This window comes from Anopheles darlingi, chromosome X (genome assembly GCF_943734745.1).
Source record: "Anopheles darlingi chromosome X, idAnoDarlMG_H_01, whole genome shotgun sequence".
Classification (NCBI taxonomy): Eukaryota; Metazoa; Arthropoda; class Insecta; order Diptera; family Culicidae; genus Anopheles; species Anopheles darlingi.
In genome coordinates, this window is record NC_064873.1 from 9,488,595 (window position 1) to 9,515,499 (window position 26,905).

At 52.0% G+C, this 26,905-nt stretch overlaps 2 protein-coding genes across 2 annotated transcripts; both read left to right on the forward strand.

The window, feature by feature from the left end:
- The first annotated feature begins 3,165 nt into the window (after positions 1-3,165).
- On the forward strand, positions 3,166-4,219 carry LOC125950412 (uncharacterized). The gene has a single exon (XM_049678383.1). It carries the CDS (start codon positions 3,219-3,221, stop codon positions 3,627-3,629), a length of 411 nt encoding a protein of 136 aa, XP_049534340.1. The 5' UTR covers positions 3,166-3,218; the 3' UTR covers positions 3,630-4,219.
- A 4,482-nt stretch (positions 4,220-8,701) lies between these two features.
- On the forward strand, positions 8,702-26,086 carry LOC125959406 (cubilin homolog). The gene is made up of 13 exons (XM_049692233.1): positions 8,702-8,772; positions 9,002-9,280; positions 9,389-10,079; positions 10,164-10,391; positions 10,483-12,556; positions 13,415-14,923; positions 15,985-16,331; positions 16,575-16,950; positions 17,042-17,377; positions 17,470-17,660; positions 19,277-22,448; positions 23,595-24,961; positions 25,184-26,086. The coding sequence occupies exons 1-13, from the start codon at positions 8,702-8,704 to the stop codon at positions 26,084-26,086; spliced, it is 11,544 nt and encodes a 3,847-aa protein (XP_049548190.1).
- The last annotated feature ends 819 nt before the right edge of the window (positions 26,087-26,905 follow it).

The following is a 26,905-nucleotide window of genomic DNA, read 5'->3' on the forward strand; positions in this document are numbered from 1 at the left end:
TAGTTGGTGCGCGTTGAGTGTTAAGTGTTGGGAAACGGATGAGCTGGACGTGTAGTAGCGGGAGAAGAGTAACCGGTGGCAAAAAGAATGCTAGGGAGCGCATTTTGGGTAGCTTGATGCCAAAATGTGGCTCACACTCCTGCTCCTGTTGGTCGTCCACCCGCTCGAACACGTGACCGCCGGACTGGAAGAGCAGTAAGTGGTGCCGATACGTATCGTCGCATTTGGACGGAACTCCAAAAGTAGCTCAGCATTAATTCTCTTCTATAATATGTGCGGCAACATCAACCTTGCTAGCTTAGTGTAATATAATCATTGCTAGAACACTTTTCATAGCTTTTCCCTCTCTCTCTCTCTCTCTCTCTCTCTCTCTCTCTCTCTCTCTCTCTCTCTCTCTCTTCTCTCTCTCTCTCCTTCTCTCTCTCCTTCTTTCTCTCTCTGCACCTTACAGAGCCAAAATCTACGCATCCAACGGTCACATAATCTTTGAGCCGGCGATGGGCAAAAATATAACGTTTTCGATGCAAGGAGCTGGATACGTAAACGTTGGAAGTCACAATCTACACCAGATGCTGCAAACGATCGCGAAAATGTCACCAACCGAAAGCCCTCGATCGTCGCCTCCCGACAATGGTGAGATGTAGAAGCACCAGGAACAGCTGCAACTGCTGACTACCTACATCACTGGTCCGTTTGGGCTGCTCGCGCGATTGGCGGACCTGGAGCTGGAGTAAGTGGCTGTGGTAGAGGGCTGGAGGGTTGGTGGAGCTGGAGGCACCGGTACGACCGACCGACCGACCGGGTAAACAATTTGTGCATTTCATTGTTCCTTCGGCAGCTCAACGGCACACAACGCAACGCGGATGGTTCAACGCATTGGCACGCTTACACGGGACGTAATGGTAGTCGAAGTGTGGCTGGGGGCCCTGAAGGAGCGCATACGAACCGATCACTGTGCCAGCGGACCGTGCCAGAACGGTGGCACCTGTATGTACCCGCTTGTACAACTCCTTCCAGTGCCTGTGCCGAAGCGGCTGGCAGGGCCGAACGTGTGCGAAGGACGTAAACGAGTGTGCCCAGCTCGCCGGTACCGAGCTCGGCTGCCAGAACGGTGCTACGTGCCAGAACCGACCGGGTGGATACTCCTGTCTCTGTGCCGACGGTTGGCGCGGTATCCATTGCGTAGCACGCACGCAGGACTGTGCGATGGCCGGGGCCGAACTGTGCGGTAATGGTATTTGCGTACAGTCGCGGGACGGTGGCTATCGGTGTGCGTGCGAACCGGGCTGGAAGACGAACGGGCTGACACCGGCCTGTACGGTAGATGTGGATGAGTGTGGTGACGGTCCGGGAGCCCACTGCTGGCAGGATGCCGAACCGGTACGTTGCATCAATTTGCCGGGTTCGTTCACCTGCGGTCCGTGCCCGGCCGGCTATACCGGCACTGGGTTCTACTGTACCGACATCGATGAGTGCGACACCGACAATGGCGGCTGCAGCACGGCCCCTTCGGTGGCCTGCATCAACACCAGGGTAACGTGTACTACATGAGTCCATGTCTAGGGGAAATCCGATTTCGATTGTTAATATTTGATTTGTGTTTCATTGTTGTTGTAGGGTTCTTTTCGCTGTGGTAGCTGCCCGGCGGGCTATGCAGGTGATGGTAGAACGTGCGTAGCCCAAGCCCTACCCCACTGTATTCCCGGCCAGTGCCATCCGATGGCACGCTGCGTTGACAGTGGCACTGTGCCGGATTGCGTCTGCTTGCCAGGCTACACCGGATCCGGTTATGGTAGCTTAGGCTGTGCCCCCGAGCCAACCGGCTGCGCTAGTGCACCCTGCCAGGTAAAAAAGAGGGATCTTGCGCCTACTAGAACTACTGATGAAGGCGCACGCTCGATCATGCACTACTCTGTTTTTTTTTGGTTTTCCCAGAATGGCGGCACGTGCGTGGTGACGAACGAAACGAGCTACCGCTGCCTTTGCCCAGCCGGAACGGACCCACCGCACTGCGCTACCGTCTCTTCGCCCTGTGACTCGAACCCCTGCCAGAATGGTGGCACCTGTGACCGATGGGGCCACCAGCACAATCGCCACCGGCTGGTATGCCGCTGTCCGCCCGGCTACACCGGTCTCCACTGTCAGACGCCGGTGCAGGCATGCGATGGCGAACGGTATCAGCTCGCTGGCGACCTCCACTATCCGGATCTAATCGGAGAAGAAATGGCACCCGCCCGACCCATCCGGTGCGCCTGGTTGATCAGAACCAACGAAACGTTTACCTTGCATGTCACCTTCAGCGAGTTTGAGATGGTCGGTGGAGGGTGCAGGAACGAGTGGTTGCAGATCCACGATGGATACTCGGCGGCAGCACCGACGATTGGTCGGTACTGTGGTAGCGAGCTGCCGAACGGCGACGGTCACCTCACATCCACCTCCAGCACGCTGTACATCTGGTACCATTCGCAAATCGTTAGCCCATACATTGGCTTCCGGCTGCACTGGGAGAGCGTTGAACCGGTGTGTGGCGGTAGGATGACGGTTCAGGATCACGGCACACTACAGTGGCCAGACCCGGATGACCGACACCGCCAGGAGACCATCCCGGGACACTGGGCCTGCAAATGGCAGCTACAGACGGAACCGGGCCGTCGGCTACAGTTTACCTTCGTCCGGCTACTGATGCCAGATGCCGATTGCGACCGACACTTCGTGCGGCTTACCGAAGGGATCGATGAGGACAAGGGTACGGTGCTGGCGAACTACTGCGGCCAAACCGTATCACATTCCAGTGCAACGTCGCTGACAACGGCCGGTAGCGGGGCCACGCTCTACTTTCACAGCGACGCCCCCAATCACGACGTGAGCTTCAGTATACGGTATACTGTGGTCCAAGCGGACTGTGGGGGCATCCTGACGCAGCTGGTAGGTACCATCGACAGCTCACGACAGGTCACCACCGCACAAACCGACGACGACGACGACGACGACGACGACGACGACGACCAGCACCGGGTCTGTGAGTATCGGATCAGTCTACCGGTCGGGACCCGCGTCGAGATCCGCTTTCCCAGCGTGCTCCTCGAGCCGGACGGCCAATGCTCGTCGAGCCGGGGGCAGGTGGAGCCACATCGAACCAAAACAAACGTTTCACCGCGCTGCTCGTGTAGACCCGTCTGTGCGGCCACAAAGTCCCGGATGCGGCCACTTTCGGCAGGATGCGCAAAACGTGGGTTAAGCGCGACAACATATACTATAAACCGTTCTACAAGCAGAAGCTCAAGCTCACGCTGATCGGTGTGCTCGGACTGGGTATCCTGTTCTTCGTCTACCAGCTGGTCTACATCAGTCAGTTTCTGCCATCGTCGTCGTCGTTGTCGTTGTCGTTGTCGTCGTCGGGGTCATCGGGGTCGGCCTTGCTGGCCGCCCAGATGCGGCCCCCGCTCCACGCAAATAGTAATAATCCCGTTGCTTCGGCAGAACTGGGAGCGGACGGCGGCAGCCCACCATCAGCAACACCGTTGGCGGCGAACGGGGGGCTACACGGCAGTAGTAATTCGGACACCGGGCAGCACCAGTACGCCTACGTCGAACGGATCGGGAACCACGAGCGTATGATCCTGCGGTAAGTGACATCGCACCCCTCCCTTGCGCGCCGACCACCATACATCGAGAACACATTTCCTTCCGTTCTTACAGTGGCATCCGGCTGCGAGATCTGGATCACTACACGGAGCCTGCGTCCGTGTCCCGAGCTTCATTCCGGTGTTTGCAGACCGGCCGTGAGCTGAGCTGGGACCGAGTGAACGACGATTACTGTGACTGCCCGGAGGACGGCAGCGACGAACCGAGCACAAATGCGTGCGTCGAGGGGCGATTTTACTGTCGCTTCCAGAAGCGCCATCGGACGGGCCGGGGGAGGGACCGATCGATACCAAGCGGCTGGGTTAACGATGGTGTCTGTGATTGCTGTGATGGTTCCGACGAGTGGCTCCCGATCGGTGGTAACCTAGTGCCACCCCGCCCTTGTCCGAACACCTGTAGCACTAAATACTTTCTCTAAGCCGGGAGAAGCGCGGGAGATTGGCTTCAACCGTTTCCCTTACGCTTTTCTTTTTCTTTTCTTACGCGGCCTGAACCGCGCATCTCGCCATCACGTCTCGCATCACATTCCGCCAATGCAATCGCAATGCAAGGTATGCTGGAAACGAACAGCCGACCGAGGAACACTTTGCTAGCATGTTTCACAACCTCTAGGGTAGATTGAATAAAATAAAAATATTTTTACTGTCGATAAATACACAGTTCACCTGGTGTCCGTTGCCGTCGTCGAGCCACTAATCGCAGGATACCTCTCCGGTGGGCTGCACGGGCTCATCCTCTCTCATCCTCTTTTTCTCTCTCTGCTTCGCTTCACATAAAAGTGTACTAGAAAAAAGTGTATGCACACAGAAATAGTAGCAGCAACAGCACCCCATTGATAAGCGATAATTTTACGGTTCATCTATCGTCCAGCGGAATTATAGATGTCCGGGGTATTTTCGATAAGTAACAGAGAAAACCAACTTGCATGAACCTCCCAAGGGCCCCGTTGAGAATGCGAACGAAGCAACTGCTAAGATACTTGGCTTGTTCTCTACCTTTACTCGCCACGCAGCAACTAAGCAAGCAACGTATTGGCTATGACTTCAACTATTGGCAACAGTAGTCAACGGGATCTAAATCAACCATTTCATTAACTATTTTGCGCGATCGTTTAGATTACTCTCAGAGTATTCGAGTGCGGCTGTGGCTGCGGTGCAGTGTCAACGTCCTTGAACGTTCCTTCAAGAACTGGCGCTCCTCCATCAATTCTTTCGTTCCTACACACGAAAACGACGAATTAAAATACATAACACGCTGTCTATAAATATATGGATAATCTATATATATAAAAATCTCGTGTCACATTTTGTTGTGTCCAAACTCCTCCGAAACGGCTGAACCGATTCGAACCAAACTTTGTGTGTATCTTCTGTAGGTATCAGAATCGGATGTAAACTATATTTCATTCCCATTACTTAAGTTATTCAAAAAATAGAAAAAATATTTTCCGTAACTTTCTGTTAACCTTTGATTTGATATTTTTCTTAGATTTTTCATACAAAAAAACTAATACTCTCAAATTTTCATAGCCCTAGCTCAAACAGTTATTTTTTAATGATTTTTTGAAAATGCACTAAATCACCGAACAGTAGTTGCAATACTGAGCGCCAGGGAGCGTTGACAGCGCGTATTAATTTAATTGATGAGAATTTTATCCTAGAAGGCTTAACTAAAACCGGTTTAAGCATACTGGGACAATATGCACAATTCGAATTTTCGAAATTTCATCAAAGATAAAAAAATTATGTATAAAAATTCAAAATGTGCACACACACATTACTAACACCTCATTAACATTTCCATGAGGGCTTTTGCGCGAGGTCCTAACTCCAGGTGGTAGCATTAGGAGCTCAACACAGTTATGGGAGAAATGAGCCGTTATGGGATGTATGTTCCGAAGAGGGACACCGGCCGATCCGGGGTGTAAAAGGGCAGGATATTTGCGAATAAAGGGCAATCTGAACAGAAAATTCCTCTTTTCGGTTAAACTCTTTGCGACGCCAAAAGTCTTCTAAAAACGAGGTGACTCCCTTCCGAAGGCATAGCACCCAAATCTCAAAGAAAAGAAATCTGAGCTCGAGCCCCCCCCCCCCCCCCCCCCAAAGCGAGGGGCAACTAAAGGCGACGGTATTGCATTCGAAACTAATCGTCCCCGTTACTCCGTACGCAGCAAAGCTGCCGATCCTTTGCGCACAAAACAGAAGCGTTTCAGCCAAGTATTAAATGCTGTTGATAGTTTAGTAATTCTCCTCGCTGGCCAATCCATGAAATTCAAAAATAAGCTCAGAACCATGGTTGGTGTTCATGTAACCAATGTAAAATCCTCACCAAATATTAACAACAATCATCACACACAAAGCAACAACTCAAAAAACATCTAATTTCAAATAACCATCCTCTTTAAAGCGTAGCGACGCACGCTGGGTCATGCTAGTATAGGATAAATGTTTATTCAATATCACAAAAATGTTTTACATATTTCAAATGGCACTTTCAAATGTACATTTCGAAGCAATCTCGGGCTCCCTTTTGCATTTCAAACTGAGTTAGTAGTGTAATAGAAGTAGTATTTAGTATTCATTGCCATATGGCTTCCAGAAGGATTTGGAATTCTTTTTGGTACAAAAAAAAAACATGAACAAAAATTGAAAATAGAAAAATTGAAAATGGGAAAGGCCTTCCGATGCATGTACAAGGATTTAGAATCCTTTCTTGTGCTCAACCTCTTTTAACAAAAAAAATTAATAATAAAGAATAATAATAATAAGAAAGCGTTCAAATTTCTCACTCGACATAAACTCGAAAAAGTCGATTACAATTTGCCTGGCATAGGGGACACTTTTGAGATATCGCAATCTCTCTCGTAATGCACTCATGACAAAATACATGGCCACATTGTGTCGTAGATAGTTCCTTTGCCGCCAGCGGGTCATAACATACTGGGCACGTCGGTACCGGTGGCGGAGCAGCAGATACACTTGCTGCCGGTGCTGCTGCTGCCTCTGCTGTAGCTGATGTTGCTACCGCTGGTGCTGCCTCTGCTGTAGCTGGTGGTACTACCGCTGGTGGTGGATTACGGCCGAACCAAACACTTTCCTCACCGTTTTCTGACCGAATCCTTTCGTCAAGATTCGGAAAGGAATTTTGGAAGAGAGCATACGAAAATGAATCGTACTCTATAGGTATCTGAAGCGGAGTGTCCTCGTCAGAGGACACCGTCATTGGCGGATCGTTGTCATCTTCCGGTTGTAGGTTTTCGTACATGGATACGTCTTCGTCGATGTCCATTTCTTGCATTAAGACATTTAGTTCTTCACTCATTTTGATGTGTTCGGAGCTTTTCGCGCTGCGATTGGATGACGCATGAAATAGTTAAATTAAACAATTAAACATAAATTAAAAGAAACCACATACTCTGTCCAGCGATTTCTAAATCAATTTCTTACCAGAATCTCGTACGAAAGCCTCTCAAAGCCTGTTGAAGTTTCCGGACTTACTATTTCCACCGAGGACTCCGGTGTTAAAACCACGTCTTCGCGTGTTTCGATCTTGCCAATCTTGCCTGGATCGAGCGCCAAAAGCAGTTGATAGTTTTCGTCCTGCGAGGGCTTTTGAGCGCAGAATCTCGTACCAAAGCCTCTCAAAGCCTGTTGAAGTTTCCGGACTTACTATTTCCACCGAGGACTCCGGTGTTAAAACCACGTCTTCGCGTGTTTCGATCTTGCCAATCTTGCCTGGATCGAGCGCCAAGAGCAGTTGATAGTTTTCGTCCTGCGAGGGCTTTTGAGCGCACAAGACATGCATTGAGATCGGGTTGACTTTGAAGCGCGCTTGAGTTGATGATTTAAATAATTTCCGTTTCCCAGCACTCCCGACTCGTTTTATCGGTGTTTTCCGCAAAAATCAACCACCCCAGGGTGCTCCGTACGCTATGAGAATGGATTAAATTCTAAACTTAAACCATTACCATTCAACAAAAGGTGCCTTCGAATTAGCTGTACGTGGCTATTAAGTCTAGTTAAGTGATCGATTCCACTCCGATATATTGGTTGCATTTGCACTCATGATATGTGCGAAACTTTCTCTAGCGGCTTTATAAACATGTCTTTGCCTGTTACATATTATTTCAACGATGATTGATCAAACTGAGTAACGCAATATCCTAAAATATAGATAAACATTTAAAAAAACAACAAGTATTTTTACGCAAAAAAAAATTACTCATTCGACTGCCCTGACGATACTTTACTGCAGGAAATACTTCTATTATTGTTGTTTTAAGTCCGTGCCGTTGCTAAAGAAGCGATGGCATAATCTCTTAACAAGAAACAAATCTTGATCAACACTGTAGTCTTGCCTAATGAGGCGGCGGTGTAAATGTGCACGACCGCAGCTGCCACCTCTGTCGCAAGAGCCGCATCCTATGTGTGGCCGGCTTAATGTTTAACCGGTGCAGCTTGGTAGCCGCAGCCGCAGAAAACATGCGGTTTTAATATTAACCAGCCATCTTGTGCGCTTTTTGTCATACGGGAGGAAACAAGCGGTTTTCTGTCGAAAGAATCTGGCGATGGGGACCGCCCGAAGATTGACTGGAAACCTATTAGGATTACTCCGAACGCAAAATGATCTTTCGCTATCGCACCACTCGTTGCACATAGTGTTTACCTTCCTCCCTCCCCCGGAAACTGCTGTAAAATGCGACGGCTCATGTGGGGCGGCCAATTTTTCTTAGAATCCTTTGGCTAGACTGGAAGATGTGCGTCAGTTATGACGACCAGCGCGGTGGCATGTAAATGATCCATTTGCCGATCCGCCTCCTCCCGTTGGGTGAGTATCGGTTTCATGCTGCTGCTGATAGGTCTACTATCAACCCATTTGCCCAGCCGATCCAGAGGGGTGCTATAAAAAGGAACCTCGGCCATATGCTTAGCTTAGTTGGTGCGCGTTGAGTGTTAAGTGTTGGGAAACGGATGAGCTGGACGTGTAGTAGCGGGAGAAGAGTAACCGGTGGCAAAAAGAATGCTAGGGAGCGCATTTTGGGTCGCTTGATGCCAAAATGTGGCTCACACTCCTGCTCCTGTTGGTCGTCCACCCGCTCGAACACGTGACCGCCGGACTGGAAGAGCAGTAAGTGGTGCCGATACGTATCGTCGCATTTGGACGGAACTCCAAAAGTAGCTCAGCATTAATTCTCTTCTATAATATGTGCGGCAACATCAACCTTGCTAGCTTAGTGTAATATAATCATTGCTAGAACACTTTTCATAGCTTTTCCCTCTCTCTCTCTCTCTCTCTCTCTTTCTCTCTCTCTCTCTCTCTTTCTCTCTCTCCTTCTTTCTCTCTTTGCACCTTACAGAGCCAAAATCTACGCATCCAACGGTCACATTATCTTTGAGCCGGCGATGGGCAAAAACATAACGTTTTCGATGCAAGGAGCTGGATACGTAAACGTTGGAAGTCACAATCTACACCAGATGCTGCAAACGATCGCGAAAATGTCACCAACCGAAAGCCCTCGATCGTCGCCTCCCGACAATGGTGAGATGGTGAAGCACCAGGAACAGCTGCAACTGCTGACCACCTACATCACTGGTCCGTTTGGGCTGCTCGCGCGATTGGCGGACCTGGAGCTGGAGTAAGTGGCTGTGGTAGAGGGCTGGAGTGCTGGTGGAGCTGGAGGCACCGGTACGACCGACCGACCGACCGGGTAAACAATTTGTGCATTTCATTGTTCCTTCGGCAGCTCAACGGCACACAACGCAACGCGGATGGTTCAACGCATTGGCACGCTTACACGGGACGTAATGGTAGTCGAAGTGTGGCTGGGGGCCCTGAAGGAGCGCATACGAACCGATCACTGTGCCAGCGGACCATGCCAGAACGGTGGCACCTGTATCCGCTTGTACAACTCCTTCCAGTGCCTGTGCCGAAGCGGCTGGCAGGGCCGAACGTGTGCGAAGGACGTAAACGAGTGTGCCCAGCTCGCCGGTACCGAGCTCGGCTGCCAGAACGGTGCTACGTGCCAGAACCGACCGGGTGGATACTCCTGTCTCTGTGCCGACGGTTGGCGCGGTATCCATTGCGTAGCACGCACGCAGGACTGTGCGATGGCCGGGGCCGAACTGTGCGGTAATGGTATTTGCGTACAGTCGCGGGACGGTGCCTATCGGTGTGCGTGCGAACCGGGCTGGAAGACGAACGGGCTGACACCGGCCTGTACGGTAGATGTGGATGAGTGTGGTGACGGTCCGGGAGCCCACTGCTGGCAGGATGCCGAACCGGTACATTGCATCAATTTGCCGGGTTCGTTCACCTGCGGTCCGTGCCCGGCCGGCTATACCGGCACTGGGTTCTACTGTACCGACATCGATGAGTGCGTCACTGACAATGGCGGCTGCAGCACGGCCCCTTCGGTGGCCTGCATCAACACCAGGGTAACGTGTACTACATGAGTCCATGTCCGGGGGAATTCCGATTTCGATTGTTAATATTTGATTTGTGTTTCATTGTTGTTGTAGGGTTCTTTTCGCTGTGGTAGCTGCCCGGCGGGCTATGCAGGTGATGGTAGAACGTGCGTAGCCCAAGCCCTACCCCACTGTATTCCCGGCCAGTGCCATCCGATGGCACGCTGCGTTGACAGTGGCACTGTGCCGGGTTGCGTCTGCTTGCCAGGCTACACCGGATCCGGTTACGGTAGCTTAGGCTGTGCCCCCGAGCCAACCGGCTGCGCTAGTGCACCCTGCCAGGTAAAAAAGAGGGATCTTGCGCCTACTAGAACTACTGATGAAGGCGCACGCTCGATCATGCACTACTCTGTTTTGTTTTTGGTTTTCCCAGAATGGCGGCACGTGCATGGTGACGAACGAAACGAGCTACCGCTGCCTTTGTCCAGCCGGAACGGACCCACCGCACTGCGCTACCGTCTCTTCGCCCTGTGACTCGAACCCCTGCCAGAATGGTGGCACCTGTGACCGATGGGGCCACCAGCACAATCGCCACCGGCTGGTATGCCGCTGTCCGCCCGGCTACACCGGTCTCCACTGTCAGACGCCGGTGCAGGCATGCGATGGCGAACGGTATCAGCTCGCTGGCGACCTCCACTATCCGGATCTAATCGGAGAAGAAATGGCACCCGCCCGACCCATCCGGTGCGCCTGGTTGATCAGAACCAACGAAACGTTTACCTTGCATGTCACCTTCAGCGAGTTTGAGATGGTCGGTGGAGGGTGCAGGAACGAGTGGTTGCAGATCCACGATGGACACTCGGCGGCAGCACCGACGATTGGTCGGTACTGTGGTAGCGAGCTGCCGAACGGCGACGGTCACCTCACATCCACCTCCAGCACGCTGTACATCTGGTACCATTCGCAAATCGTTAGCCCATACATTGGCTTCCAGCTGCACTGGGAGAGCGTTGAACCGGTGTGTGGCGGTAGGATGACGGTTCAGGATCACGGCACACTACAGTGGCCAGACCCGGATGACCGACACCGCCAGGAGACCATCCCGGGACACTGGGCCTGCAAATGGCAGCTACAGGCGGAACCGGGCCGTCGGCTACAGTTTACCTTCGTCCGGCTACTGATGCCAGATGCCGATTGCGACCGACACTTCGTGCGGCTTACCGAAGGGATCGATGAGGACAAGGGTACGGTGCTGGCGAACTACTGCGGCCAAACCGTATCACATTCCAGTGCAACGTCGCTGACAACGGCCGGTAGCGGGGCCACGCTCTACTTTCACAGCGACGCCCCCAATCACGACGTGAGCTTCAGTATACGGTATACTGTGGTCCAAGCGGACTGTGGGGGCATCCTGACGCAGCTGGTAGGTACCATCGACAGCTCACGACAGGTCACCACCGCACAAACCGACGACGACGACCAGCACCGGGTCTGTGAGTATCGGATCAGTCTACCGGTCGGGACCCGCGTCGAGATCCGCTTTCCCAGCGTGCTCCTCGAGCCGGACGGCCAATGCTCGTCGAGCCGGGGGCAGGTGGAGCTGTACGATGGAAGCAGCGCGACGGATCCGAGCCTCGGACGCTTCTGCGATGGTCAGCCACCACCGGCTAGTGTCACCTCCACGACCAATGTGCTGCTGGTCAGGTTTCACCACCGAACCCGGTCCGGATTCCGTGTGTCGTACGCGATGAAGTGTGGCGGTACGTTCACCAACTCGGACCTGCCCCTGTTCTCACCGGGCTACCCACGGCTCTATCCGGCGCAGCTGCAGTGTGACTACCTGATCCACGCTCCGCTCGGTCAAATAGTAACGTTCGACTTCGCCGACCTGGATCTGGGCGAGGGTGACACCGGAGACTGTTCGTTCGGTTACGTTGAGCTGCGCGATGGGTTGCCCCAGTCCGGGGGGCACCTCCTTGGCGGGGGATGCCGGCGCTCGATGCCAAAACAGATACGGTCCAGCGGTAATGTACTGCGGTTGCGGCTGGTCTTCTATGGCCGCCGCTCGGCGTCGGCGCGTGGTTTCAAGGCGCGGTTCCGCTTCCTCGAGGTCGGCTGCGGTGGTGTGCTGACGCGCGCCGACACCGTCATCCACTCGCCAGCGATCGCCGAGACGACCGGCGTCCACTATCAACCGGCGTGGAAGGGTTTGTGCGTGTGGATCCTGGCGGCACCCGTTGGCCACACGATACTGCTCCGGTGGAACAGCTTCGAGCTGGTGGATGTGAGTGCCGGCTGCCAGCACCAGTACGTGGCGGTGTACGATGACGGTTTGGCTCGGTCCTCGACCAGCAACGGGCTGGTCGGACGGTACTGTGGTTCCCAGCGGCCACCGACGATGACCAGCGCGACCGAGCTACTCACGATACGCTTCGTCACGGAACCCACGATGGTAGCGGCGAAGGACAGTTTCGCCTTCGAGTTCTCCTTCATCGAGGTGAACCAGTGTAAGTGCTGCATATACTATTTTGTTTCTCCCTCTCTCTCTCTCTCTCTCTTTCACCAAAAAACCTTACATTATCAAAGTCGATGCCGAGTCGATTGGTTTTCGAAATCTTCTTCAACACCTCTTCTGTACACCATTTGCCGGGTAGCCCGAGCATCGAGCATCTTTTCATACGCAATTTAGTGGATGCTTTAAGCTTTTTTAAAACAATCACTGTGTCTTTTTTTTTTTTGTACAAAAACCATTCAAATGAAAAGCGATGATTTTGCCCCTTAAAATCGGTGTCCAAAATTGAACAATTGCACATTACATTTTAATGCCATGTGCACGTGGTTTGTTGCCCCAAAATAACGACCAAATTTACTGCACAAGTCCGTCAGTCTTATTATGGATTACGGATAAATGCAAGCTCATTTTTTACCGTATCATTCTGAGCAGGCACCATTCTGTAACGAAACTATCGAACGTTAATTTTTAACCCTATGCGCCTTACGGAACTAAAACGTTTCCCAAGTTGGTCGTTATTTAACGAAAATTTGCTAAATAATACCATCCGTGGCAGTAACAAATTTTGAGAGGCGTTGCTTTAAAAATGCACTTCCTCATCTGAGCAACACTTTTGCAGCACTTTTGGTGTTGGATTGGGGGTTTATTTTTTCTTGCTCGTTTCTTTTGCGCGCAAGGTTTGTACTAACATTTCCAACGCTCCCAATTATTGGTAGCCCTTTTGCCGGATGAAAAATTTGGATGAAATATTTTTGTCAGGTTCTTGAGCATCAACACATTTTATATTTATTTCAGGTTAGAAAACAAACAAAAAAATACTAAATTCTTTCACACGAATGTGCTCCTGTATTAGCTTGCGGTGGTTCGTACTCCAGCACGAACGGTATCATACAGTCGCCCGGTTGGCCTAATGCCTACGCCCCAAACCGGAATTGCGTGTGGACGATCGAGGTACCGATGGGGCTACAGATCCGGCTGCTGGTGCGGACGTTCTCACTGGAGCAGCAGGATCGTGCCTGTTGGTTTGATGGGCTCACGATACGGAACGGTGGCACCGACCAGTCACCACTGATCGGGACCTACTGTGGTGACCGGCGGGGCGAGGAGTTCAACGGTACGATCTCGTCCGGCCACCAGCTCTACCTGCACTTCTACTCCGACGGTACGGGTAGCGAGCGGGGTTTCGAGCTCGAGTGGGACGCTTCGACGACCGGCTGTGGCGGGATACTGACCGCCCCGTACGGTACGATCATCTCACCCAACTATCCATTCGCGTACGGCCACAATGGGAGCTGCAGCTGGCGAATCATCGTTAGCCAGGGTTCAACCGTACGAATCACGCTCACCAGTCTGCACCTGGGAGAGGACGGTGACCGGTGCCGGCACGACTACCTGGACGTGTACGATGGGGAAGATGCCGGCGGTCACCGGATAGGTCGGTTCTGTGGACGCCCGGTGGCACCCGCGTTGGTCTACACGACGACGACGACCACAAACCATGCGTACCTACGGCTGCAATCGACCGACACGTACCAGGGTGAGGGTGGTTTCCGGCTCGATTATGGTCTCGTTTGCCGGCAAAACAATATCACCACCGGTCGCCACCGGGGTGTGCTGGAGTCACCGAACTTCCCCGATCGCTACCCGTCCGGTCTGGACTGCCAGTGGTCGTTCGTGGTACCGCGCGGTAACCGGATCCGGCTCGAGTTTCCGTTCTTTGCCATCGAGTCACTGTACAGCGAAGCAACCGGCAGCACCGAGAGTCAGCACTGTCCGTACGACTACCTGGAGGTACGCCAGCGAGAGCCATCATCATCCTCGCCGGTGGATCCGATGCCGGTTACGCGTCGGTATTGCACCGCACCACCACGTACGTTCGTTAGTTTGGGCAACACGATCGAGGTGCTGTTTCACTCGGCCAGCAGCAGCAGCAACAGCTCCACCGTCAGCACCGGCGAGCGCTTCGGTTTCCGGCTCGAGTGGAGCATCGAGGGATGCGGTGGACTGCTGGACAACCACCGGAATCCACGGTATGCGCAGGAATTCCACTCACCCGGCTATCCGCACTCCTACCCAAGGGATACCGAGTGTGTGTGGGAGATCGCGACCGAACCGGGCTACCGGATCATGCTGTCCTTCGAGGAGCTGCGACTGCTGGGGGATGCCGGTTGCCGATCGGATGGGGTGATGGTTGCGAACGATGCCGCCTTCCGCCAGCTCATCACGACGATCTGTCACGAGCGGACGGAGGCACCGCTGCAGGTCGTCAGCACCGGGCACCAGCTGTACGTCAAGTTCTGGTCCAGTGAGAGCCCGGTCGCGTCCCGTGGCTTCCGGGCAAGGTACATTGCAGAATCGGCAGGTAAGTGCAGAAGAAGGTAGGACCAACCGGTACACCTCGGTTACTACAGCATGAGCAAACAGTTAATATTTGGCCGCACAGAAAAGGGCCCCCTATCTCGGTGCCAAAAATTAACGTATAAAGATAAGAAAGGTGTCATTTTGTAGGCATTTTTTTGCTATTGCCTTTTAGGAAAAGTGCTAATGAATGAAAATGAAATGATGATGATGAAATTGGGAATGATTGGGAAATTAGGAAATTATTCCTTAACTTTTTATATCATTTTCACTACTTAATGTATTAAACTGTTAACATCCCCCCAAATTTGCTGCACTGTACAGTAGGTCACTTCATTTGCCCTCTTGCTGCACGCCACCTTCATTTCAGTTGGTTTATATACCTTTTTGGATATAGTTTTATATCAAGTTAGTGATTTTTTCGTTTCCTATTGACTATTGTCGAAGAGAAATGGATGGAACGAAAATCCAGACATTTTGGTTGATTAGTTAGTTTTCCCCTATGAAATCGATATATTTGAATATATCAAAATTTAACGCCATACCTTCGTCTAGACCTGGTATCTAAATCATGCCAAACTTACACAGGATCATTGGCGGACAAATGAAGGACAAAACACGTTTCTGTTGTCTCTCATTTTTTTCATAAATTTCGAATGAACGTTTCTCCAAACGTTGGTGAAAACATTTGATTTCATTTGGCAACAATTTCCGATCCGATGCCAAATCATCATCTTACGGGCAAATTTATCTCCGTAAATAAACCAAACCCTTCCCAAATCATTCCTTCTATAATTGGCAAAGTCAAATGTAGTGCCCGGACATGCAGACATTTTCATTTCGCCCTTCGCATTCCATCGGCGCTAACTTTTAAAAGGCGTGCATCAATTTTGTCCAAGCTTTTACCACGAAATAAACAGATTACTATGATTAAAAACACAGTCAACAGAAATGCAAAGTAACGCGGCTAGGTGCGCGGCAATGATTCTGAATTAGTGGTCAAATATTAACTGTTCCATTGTTTACATTCTACTTTAAACCCTCTCTCTCTCTCTCCTCATATAGCGTGCGGTGGTACCTACATACTGCACCGTGGTGTCATCACCTCACCCAACTATCCTGCACCCTACCCGGTGAATGTCACCTGCGAGTGGCTCATCCTCACGGAGCTCTCGCACACGCTCCAGCTTACGTTCGAGGACCTCGTACTGGAACCGTCGGATAACTGCACGAACGATGCGGTCATGGTGTACGACGGTATTGTACCGGAGAGCGAACACCTGCTGCTGGTGACCTGCGGTACCGGCTCGACCTCCACCACCAGCGTTTCCTCCATCCAGCACGGACTGCTGGTAACGTTCCGCTCGAACGAACTGTACAGCTACAAAGGCTTTCGGGCGAGCTACGTTACGGTAGGGAATTGAGCTTGGAACCAATATCTACATCTCTATTTAAGTTGTACAAATTTAAGGGTTCATATTTGTTGGGGGGTATCACAAACACTACTAACACACCTTAAACCAAGATAGCTGAAGCATTTAACACTTAAATTTATGCAATTCAGTAGAGGTCTAGTTATTTGCGTTTTTTTCCATTACCACTTATTACCCCATACGCCATTCATCTTTTGCTTTACCTTGCCGCCCCTGTGACAGAACTGTGGTGCCCAGATCGTGGCCAAACGACCGGGCACCGTAAAGCTCGACACAGCGCACATGCTGGTCGCAACAAGGGAGTGCAGCTGGGTGCTGACGGCACCGGAGGAAACGGAACGCATCACGCTATCCTTCGTCCACGTGAGCATCGGCGATCACGAGACCGCGGATTCGCGCTGCAACGTCTCCATGGAGGTGCTGGACGGTGATGCGTCCACCAGTGGCGCGGTACGCTATACGGGCTGCGGTTATCATGTACCGGCCGCCATCGTCAGCAGTGGTAACGCCTTAACCGTACGGATCCGCTCCGGTGACGCCTCACTGACTGAGCTAAACAATCTGTTCCTGGAGTTCAGCTACACCACGCTGGAGAATGGTAATGGCCGCTACTTTTCGTGCACTCGTACACTCGGTAACACTCGGCTTTTTTTTTTTTTTGTTGTTGGTTCTCGCTCTCGCTCGCCCAGCATGTGGCGGACGGCTGGACGCACTGACGGGTCTGTTCGCTTCACCCAACTATCCGCGCTCCTATCCAGCTAACGTGGAGTGCGTGTGGATGGTGCGGGCATCACCCGGGAACAGGATCCGGCTCGAGATCCGCCAGCTCGACATCGTCCCGACCGAGGGCTGCAATGGCGATTATCTGGAGGTGCGCGAATCGGACGTCAGTGGCCGACTGTTGGGGGATTTCTGTGGCACCGTTCAACCGGAGGGCAACCTGAGCGCCGTCGGCGGCTTGTGGATCAAGTTCCGCTCCAGTGGTCCAACCGTTGCCAATGGCTTCCTGGCGCACTACGCATACGGTACGCAAACACACACGCACACACACCACCAGAAGCGTTCGGGGGATTTTTCTTGCTTATCTTTCCTTTGTCCTTTGTCCTTTTGGATATAGAGTCACTGACCGAGTTGGATGGTTCGGACGGTACGATAACCTCACCACTGTACCCCAGGAGCTACTACGCGCCGAGAAGCGTCGGCTGGCGCGTCTCGGTCCCGGAAGGTTCGGGGGTGGCAATCAGTTTCAACCAGTTTGCCATCGATCACAGCAGCGATCTGCCGGACTTGTGTGATGGATCCCTTCGGGTGAGTGTATTTTTAGGGGTAAACTTTAATTTTTAGGCGCCATTTTTCGAGGATCCATAACCATGCCAAAAGGAGTGAGAGAGAGAGTTATCACGTTCCTAGTACATCCCTTACTTCCCTAGCCCCCCTCCTTCCCTCTCTTCCCTTCTAGAAACTAAAAAGGATGATAAATCGATTTAATCTTGTCCCCTATCAACCCCTAAATTAAAAAAAACCACTTATTAAAGCATAGCAACCTACCAAATCGGTTGAAATATAGATTGCCAGAGGGTATGCAATGTGGCCCCTTAAGCAGCCTCTTTCCGCCGAGATCCGCCTTACAAAGTGGCTCCTTATGCTTCCTATAGTTGATTCGAGTCAAAAAGTACTCTTTTTTTGGAGATTTTTTGTACAGAAACCATTCAACCTAATTTTTTCCAAATGAATATCATATTAAACGTCAACTTTTCGAGAATATTTGGTTCTATTTTGGGGAAGATTTATGTAAAAATACGTGCATGGCATTCATGGCTGACTTATGAAATTCAAAAGGTGATGCTTTTTTCAATATTGTCTCAAAAAAAAACCAGTTTTACATAATTATCAAAAAAAAGTATAGACAATTTTTATAAAAACTCGACGGGACTACACTGGCAAGTAATGCACAGATTATAGTTTCTATGCTATCTACTTTGCAAACGTAGGTTTTTGGAAAAGGCGAATTTTCAAAATTCAATACCTTTGTCAGCTGTCTTCGATTGACCCAAAAAGGTTCACACAATACTCATGAAGGGATAAGCATTCAAAGAGAAATGCAAAAAACTAAATTTGAAAAAAAAGAAAATCAAATACGGTTCCCCCTCCCCCCCCCCCATCTCCCCTTAACATTAAAAATTAAGTGGCCACATTGCATACCTTATGTTTTTTGCTTACTTGTCAATAGGGATGTACGAGGGTGAATCAATTACAAACGAGGCTTTAGTTTTAGCAAATTAATTTTTAGTTTAAACGCATAAAAGGCATTTTTTTATTTTTCTAAATAATCTCCTGATTCCGAAACACATTTTCCCAGCAAATAGGCAGCTTTTTAATATATTTCTCGAAGAAAGTTGTTGGTCGTGTTTGCAGCCATTTGCGTAAATGAGGTTTCATCCTCAGTATCATTGTAGAATCTTTTGTCTCCCAAAATTTCCTTGAGAGAGATAAACACCTGAAAGTTACAGGGAAGCAGGTCAGGACTGTAACTAGGGTGTTCCAATGTTTCTCTATCCAATGTTTCGACCACGATTACGACTCTGCCTCGCGACAGTGGCTCTTCCTGGAAGTATGCAGTCGATCTCCTCAAGATTTCGATTAGTTTTATGCCTTCTACGGCCAAAAACTTGATTATAATATATTGCGCAAATGACGAAGGTACCTCATGCAGCAAAATTATTACTGTGGACACTGAGAGTGTCAAAGAGGCGATCCAAGACGCTTTTCATACTCCAGGCAATCCAATCCAACAACTAAAAAAGCGAGAACGTTCTATCTTCATTTTTGTGACCATAGGACGAAAAGTCTCGTTTATATTTGATTGACCCTCGTAGATATTTGTATTAGTACCAAATCTGTCTGTTTGTTCCCCTTTTCCACAGATTTACGACGGATACGATGACGAGGCACCGGTACTGCTGACCGCCTGTGGCTACGTGAAACCGGAGCCCCTCACCTCCAGCACGAACGTCGTGTACCTCGAGCTCGATCACAGGCACGCCCGGGGGCCTTCCAACTTTTCCCTACACTGGCAGCAACGGGTGTTGGTGGCGGTATCGCAACAACCGACCAGCACGGCCTGCGACAACGGTCACCAGCGGCTGATCTCGCTCGATGCCGTTGGCATCGCGTACAACGTGACGTCACCCGGGTTCCCGTACGGTTACGCGCCCGATCTGGCCTGTAGCTGGATCATGCAGTCGGCCATCGCCTCCTACCATCCCGTGCTGCGGCTAGTGGTCGTCGATCTGGAGGAAACGAGCGAATGTCTGGCGGATTACGTCGAGGTGGCGAGCTCCAGCGATCTCGCCCAGTGGCAACCGTTTGGGCGCATCTGTCGGTACGGGGAGAACCGGGAGGGTAGCGAGACCACCGCACAGGATACGTTTGCGGGCAAACCGCACCTACGGTTGAGCTTCCGTACCGACTACTACCACAATCGGACCGGGTTCGCGGCGACGGTGCAGCTCGCCTGTGGCAGCTACCTGACCGCCCCGAATGGTGTGATCGAGCTTGAGCCGGAGGACCAGAATCGTGCATCTGGCACGCCCTGGGCACTGGGCGGGTGCAGCTGGAATGTGAGCGTACGTGCCGGTCGCCAGATCGAGTTCGAGCAGCTTACCCTCAGCGAGGGTACGGTGACGATCCGGAACGGTATCGACGAGCGTGCACCAGTGATCGGTGTGTACGGTGGAGGTACCGAGAAGTTGAGCCCCGGTCTCCTGCACACCACCGGCAACCGTGCCTTTGTCCAGTACCAACTACCGGGCGCTCCGGAAGATGGCTCGAGAAAGGTCGAGTTCCGCCTGCTGTACCGCGAGCTATCGCTCGAGTGTGGCGATACCGTCTGGCTCGACCGACACTACAACACCACCACACTCCAGACACCCAACTACCCATCGGCACCGCCACCCTTCCTTGACTGTGTCTGGAAGATAATGGTGGCCGCCGGTCACCTGGCTCGGCTTGACCTTCTCGATGTCGACTCGTTTCTCTATCGGCAGGAGTGTGACCACCGGTACCTGCAGGTACTGGATGGGCCGACCGACCGTGGACCGGAACTGCTCAACACGTGCCACTCGTTCCCTGCGGCCGCGCGTACCCTCTACTCGACCACGGACGGGATGCGGCTGCGGTACTTCGTCGAGCGGCAGCCGGACGATCGCCAACCCAAACCGCTGCAGTTTCGCGTCTCGTTGGTCAACTGTGGCCGATCGAGCTACAGCGCGCGTGGTACCATTACCTCCGCACACTATCCCCTGCCCGGTGCCTATCCGGCACCGGCCGTGTGTGAGTACAACATTAACCCACCGACACTGGCGCCCCTTCAGCTCACTTTTACCGATTTGCATCTACCCGGGAACCCAGCGCACCACCAGCGTGGTTGCACCGACACGGACAGTGTCCGATTGTACGGCATTATGTGGGGTACCAACGGCAGTGTCCAGCTACCGTTGGGAACGTTCTGTGGTACGACCGTACCACCGGCACCGATCGAAAGCCCGACCGCCCATGTGTTGGTTTCGTTTCGAACGCTACAATCGAACCACAGCGCCACGGAGTACCGAGGATTCCGGCTAACCTACCGGACGAAACCGAACAATTGCGTCCATCGGATCGAGGCACCGTCCGGTGTGGTGGCCAACCCCGGTTACGACACCCAGCTGGCCCCCCAGAAGCACTGCGTATGGGAGATCACGGTGCCGGTCGGTCGGCGAGTGAAGATCGAGTTTCTCGATCTCGATCCAACGCTCGCACGCACCGAAGACCATCGGCTGGTGTTGTTCTACGATGGTTTTACGATGTCCAAGCGAAATAGAGACTATGTGCGCATACCGTACGGCATACCGGCATCGGACGGCGGACTCCCGGCACCGATCTATACCAGCTCGAACGAGCTGTCGATACGCTACTTCACGCTGCGTGACATCATCGGGCGGGGTATCTTTAAGGTACGGTTCAGCAGCGACGAGGCGACGGTGTGCGTCGGTAACCTGAACGGCCCGGGAGGTACCATCGAAACACCGGCCAACGCCAGTACGCTGGTGTGCTCGTACGGTCGTACCGACCGGACGCTCGGGTCACCCGGCGACCGTGGCACGCTGGCGTTAAGCTTCCGGGAGGTGGTGGTGAAGGGACCGTTTGACGGGGCGAGCTGCATCGAGATCGTCGGCGCCAGTGGGAAGAGCCTGCTCAGGAAGCTGTGCAGCAGTAGCAGCAGGAAGCAGGTAATCCTTTCACCGTTCGCCGATACGGCCATCACGCTAATGCGCGGACGGGTGGAGGGCGAACGGTTGGGTTTCAAGATGGATTATCGGGTGCACGAGTGTGGCGGTCGGTATGCCGGCGCACGGGGTGGCGGCGCACCGACCAACATCAGCCACAGTAGCAGCTCGAGCACCGGCGAGCACCGGTGTGGCTGGCAGGTGCTCTATCCGGTCGGTACACTGGTGGAGATCCGGGTAGTGCGCTTCGACCTACGGTTGCCCTGTGCCGAGGAGTACCTCGTGCTCTACAATGGACCGCTACCGACGAGCCCACGGATCGGGCGGTACTGCAAGGATGCCCCGATCGTCGAGCGTACGATCGCGACGCACCGGCACGAGCTGTACGTCGAGTACCATGCGGCCGGACCGACGGCCGGTTCGTTTGAGCTGCAGCTCGGCGGTAAACCGTTCGGTTGCGGCGGTACCCTACACAGCGGTACACCAACGTTCGGTGCACCGATGATGTCGGGCGCCAGCAACCGAACGACGACGTATCCACCGAACGTCGAGTGCGTCTGGTTGCTGCAGACCCAGCTCGGTCAGCAGATCGGTGTCAGCTTCGTCGAACGGTTCAGCATCGAGAAGAGCCCGGACTGCACCAAGGACTACCTGGAGCTGTTCGATCAGCCAGTGCGGGGCGAGTGGATTAGTTTGGGGCGCGTCTGCGGCAAGACTCCGGTACCGGGCGTGTTCAATTCGACCGGCCCGACACTCAAGGTCGTCTTCCGTACGGACAACGCCACCGAATCCGATGGGTTCACCATCCGCTGGGATGTCAACTGTGGAGGTAAGGGATAACGTTTCGCTTTCACGCTTTGATCCGTTCACGAGGTGATGTTTATGAACAGGCTACAGATAAAGGTTCACAGAGAAGCGTCATTCCCGTCATTGCTCAGACAAAAGGGGGGGTGGCATTTGGTGTGGTTAGAAATAACTTGAAAAAAGGAGACATACTACTGTGTCTAAAAAATAAGGTGACATTGGATGTATTTTGAAAGTTCCCTAATTTTTCTTCTAAACCGATTTTTTTTTGTCCCCGGAACGAAATTTTGGGCTCGTCTAATAGCCAGAAGCCAAATGTAACCAAATCAGGCGTATACGGTTTTGCTGGAACGATATTGGTGAAAATTTTGGCAAAAAAGTCACAGAAAAAACCAACGAAGTGTGAGAATGGTGCATTATCGTGATCGAGCGCTGACGCGCTTGAGATGAAAAACATCCATCCAAATGTAATTAGCGGATATGTTTGCTATGCCAATATCATCAGTAAAGTCTCTTGTTGTTAATCGACAGTTTTCCAACACCAAATCTTTGATTTTTTGGACGTGAACTGCATCGATTGTCGTTAGTGGTCGTCTAGAGCGTTTTTCCTCTTCAAAATGTTCCCGACCCTCCTGGAAGTCTTTCCACCAACTGTAAATATTTTTTTTGACGAAGCATCGTCATTAAAGGCATTCTGTACCATTCGCATTGGTATAACCGCAACAGAAAGAATATTTTTATTGCAAATTCTTGGCTTAAAAATTTGCGACATGAAGAAAAACAAAGAATGCACTTTTAGCAGTTCACAAAAAAATACGTATCTCATATACTTGTAGAAATTTTGACGTGAAATTTGCCATGCTTGTCAATAACAGTCAGCTGACAACCTATAAAAAATACAAAATTAAAGATATCCATTTACGCGGGCAATTTGCACACCGTGTCACCTTACTTTTTGGACACAGTAGTAAAAAGTTTGCTCAATAGGCAAAAAGGTGAACGCACTATCGTTCCGTCAAAAGTTCGTGAAAGGTGGTCCCCCATTTTTATGAACCATTCAATTGAAATTTCACAATTTTTCGCTTCTTCGCGCTTTCGCTAACATGTTTCCAAGCTTCTGTAAATCCTCAATCACCTTTATGGACGATCTAACCTATTCATCCACCACCAGGTGTGTTCTACGCCGAGGAAGAACCGCAGCTGATCGTGAGCCCCAACTTTCCGGAACCGTACAGCCCGAACCAACACTGTTCGTATACGATCGTCGCATCGAACGGCACCGACCGGCACATCGAGCTGAGCTTCGGGAGCTTTCAGCTGGCGGCAATCTCACCGGTCCAATCCTGTCAGTCCACCGACAACCTGACGCTCTACCGGCGCGATGAGCAGTCACCCGATCCGAACGCCTGGCAGACGGCCGGTACCTACTGTGGTGCGGTCGGTCCGATGTCCACGTTCCGGGCTCTCGATCGGGCACGAGTCGTCTTCCGAAGCGATCGTTCCCGGGAGGGACCCGGTTTCGTGTTCGAGTTTCATCTTGGCTCGTGCGGTGGCAACGTCACCGGTAGCCAGCGCATCCAGAGCCCCGTCAGTGGACCGCTACCGGAGGGAATGTCGCACCGGGCCGGTTCGCCACTGCACTGCCGCTGGTACCTAGCGATACCGCCGGGCCGGAAGGTGACGGTACGGTTCGAGCGGCTCGACTTACGGCACTCCACCGACTGCCGGGAGGATGCGATCGAGGTGTACCGTGGGCTAGAGCTGACTCGGTCGAACCGGTTGGCGGTACTGTGCGGCAACCTGACCGGCCACGCACCGGCAGTACCGATCAGCGGAAGCCACGGTATCATCTCCTTCCGGATGGGACCGCAGCAGCAGCAGCAGCAAAACAGGAAGTCCTCGTCGAAGTCATCGAAGTCGGTCCCGCCCCTGGTCGCCCTCATCCTGTACGGTCCCGATTGTGACCGTTCGATAACGCTCGATGACCGTTCGCCACGCTACGAGCTGAGGGTCGAGGGTGGCGGCGAGGTGCAGGATTGTCACTACACCTTCGAGGCACCGACCGGTTACACGGTGCTGGTCACGTTCGAGCACTTCCAGCTCAACACGACACGGAACGGCACCGCGAGCTGCTCGGACGACTACGTCGAGCTGCACGATGGGCTTAGTGCGCTGGCACCGCTTCTAGGGCGATACTGCGGTACACGGGTACCATCGGCACAAGCCAGCTCCGGACCCTGGTTACACCTACGGTACGTCACCGATTCGGCGCTACGGGATATGCGACTGGAGGCAACGATCACCATGAAGCCGTCGCTGTGCGGTTCCCTCGAGCATGACCTAACGTCGAGCGGTGAGGTCATCGTGTCGGCACCACCGGCTAACACCGACCATCCGGCGAGCATTCAGCGGTGCCTGTGGGTGTTCCGTGCCGCACCAGATCACCAGATTGAGCTGCAGTTCCTCAAGTTCGATCTCACTAGTAACGGTGAGGATGCCGACGGTTGCATCAACTACATTGGCATACGGGATTCCACGGTAAGTTCCCCAACGGTGCGGTACCAACCAACCAACCAACACACACACACACAACCAAACATGACCCGAATGTTTCCAGCATCAACCCATCATCTACGAAGGACTGGGCGAAACGTTGGTCTACCATGGGCGCAATACTAGCTTTCCACGCTTTTCCCACGTAAGTGCGACGCTGACCGAGTGCGAATGACCGACCGATGATGATCATTATTTTCCCCGCAGGGTATCAGCTATCCAACGGCCTATCACAAGTACTGCGGCGGTAGTTACGTACCCAGTCCCTACCACTCACTCACCAACGAGGTGTTTGTGGAGTTGCAGCGCGAATCGTCGAAGGCGAGTGGCTCGGCGGTGCTCAGCGTTCGACAGTCTGGCGCCTGTGACCAGCACTACACCGGCCTGCAGGGTCGAATCATGCGGACGACGGTACCGGTGCGCGGCCAACGACCGTGCACGATCACGATCGAGGTGCCGGAGAACTATACGGTCGCGGTCTACTTTAACCGCTTCAAGCTGGAGCAAGCAGTTGCGCACGAGTGTGCGAAGAATGCAGGTGTGCGGGTGTATAATGGAACGAGCGAACGGGCCGAACACCTGCTGGCGGTGTACTGTGGTGCGGTAACACCGAATCCGATCTTTGCCACCGGACAGGCGCTCCGTTTTGTGTTACCGGACGCGGACAACGCCGCGTCACTGCTGCTGGACACCACGTACGTTGCCAACAACTGGGGCCCGGGCTGTGGCGGTGTACTGTACAACTACGGTGGCGTCCTGACCAGTCCGTTCTATCCCGCCAGCAACAACCGGACCCCGGTGAACTGCTGGTGGCGGGTGACCGTGCCGGATAATCTCGTTGTCGCGTTGAGCTTCGAGGTGTTTGAGTTGGGTAGCGATTCGAGCTGCACTACCGATTACCTGAAGGTGACAGAGTATATAGAGATGGAAGATGGTGCGCTCGGGATGGATCACTCGATCGTATTCTGTGACGATAACTATCCGGGTAGCTACGTCCTTAAAACCAACGAGGTGCGCCTGTTCTACCGAAGATCGTCGCGCTTTGACGGCGTTGGCTTTATGCTGAGGTTTATGGCGGTTGAACCGGACTCGTTCCAGCGACGCGGGTGATCGCGTCGGCTCCGTCGTCGGATTTTTAGTGAAGGAACCATTCAACTTAATGTTATCAGGTGAATGGCATATTAAACTACAACTTATCAGGAATATTTAGATCTATTTTCGGGGAAGAGTTATTCAAAACTACGTTCATGACACGTCCAATGTAGAAAGGGAAGTTTGCAAAAATGTACTTTTTGCGGTGCCAATCGTAGCCACGTGCACGGGTCAACAGAAATATACAAATGTATATTCTTTTGTTAGAATATAAGTTTATCCAGGTAGCCCCGAGTCGAGTTTTTATCGAATTTCCCATTTTTCGAATATTGGCAGATTTTTGAAAGTTGGAAAAGCGATGCATTTTTCGATATTGCCTCAAACAATGAGCTTTATTTAATTTAAAAAAATATGTAAAAAAAGTCTTAATTTAAAAAAATATGTACCGCGAAAAGTACATTTTTTGCAAACTTCCCTTTCTACATTGGACGTGTCATGAATTTTCTGGTATATTTCTGTTGACCCATGCACGTGGCTATGATTGGCGTGTACAGATAATGTGTTCAAAATTCGAATCAAATCGATCGGTCCAGTCGTTTTTCATGCTACGATAGTCATCGACTTTCAAAATGTAGGTTTTGGGAAACGCGTTTCAAAGTCGCAAGATGCATTGAGAATCGTATGAAAGGCGGTCTTTCAAAAATCAATATCTTTGACAGTTTTGCATCGTTTAATCTCAAAACTTAACGCAATACTCTTATAAGGATAAGCACTCATTAAAAAAACCTTACGCGAAGAATTAAAATAAAGTAACGAAAGTAACGAAATGTGCTAGCG

Coding starts and splice junctions, on each gene's coding strand:
- LOC125959406 (XM_049692233.1), top strand. CDS start 8,702: ATGTGGCTCACACTCCTGCTCCTGTTGGTCGTCCACCCGCTCGAACAC. Junction 16,332..16,574: donor TTCGGGCGAGCTACGTTACG/GTAGGGAATTGA, acceptor CCCCTGTGACAG/AACTGTGGTGCCCAGATCGT. Junction 17,661..19,276: donor TGTGTGATGGATCCCTTCGG/GTGAGTGTATTT, acceptor CCTTTTCCACAG/ATTTACGACGGATACGATGA.
- LOC125950412 (XM_049678383.1), top strand. CDS start 3,219: ATGCGCAAAACGTGGGTTAAGCGCGACAACATATACTATAAACCGTTC.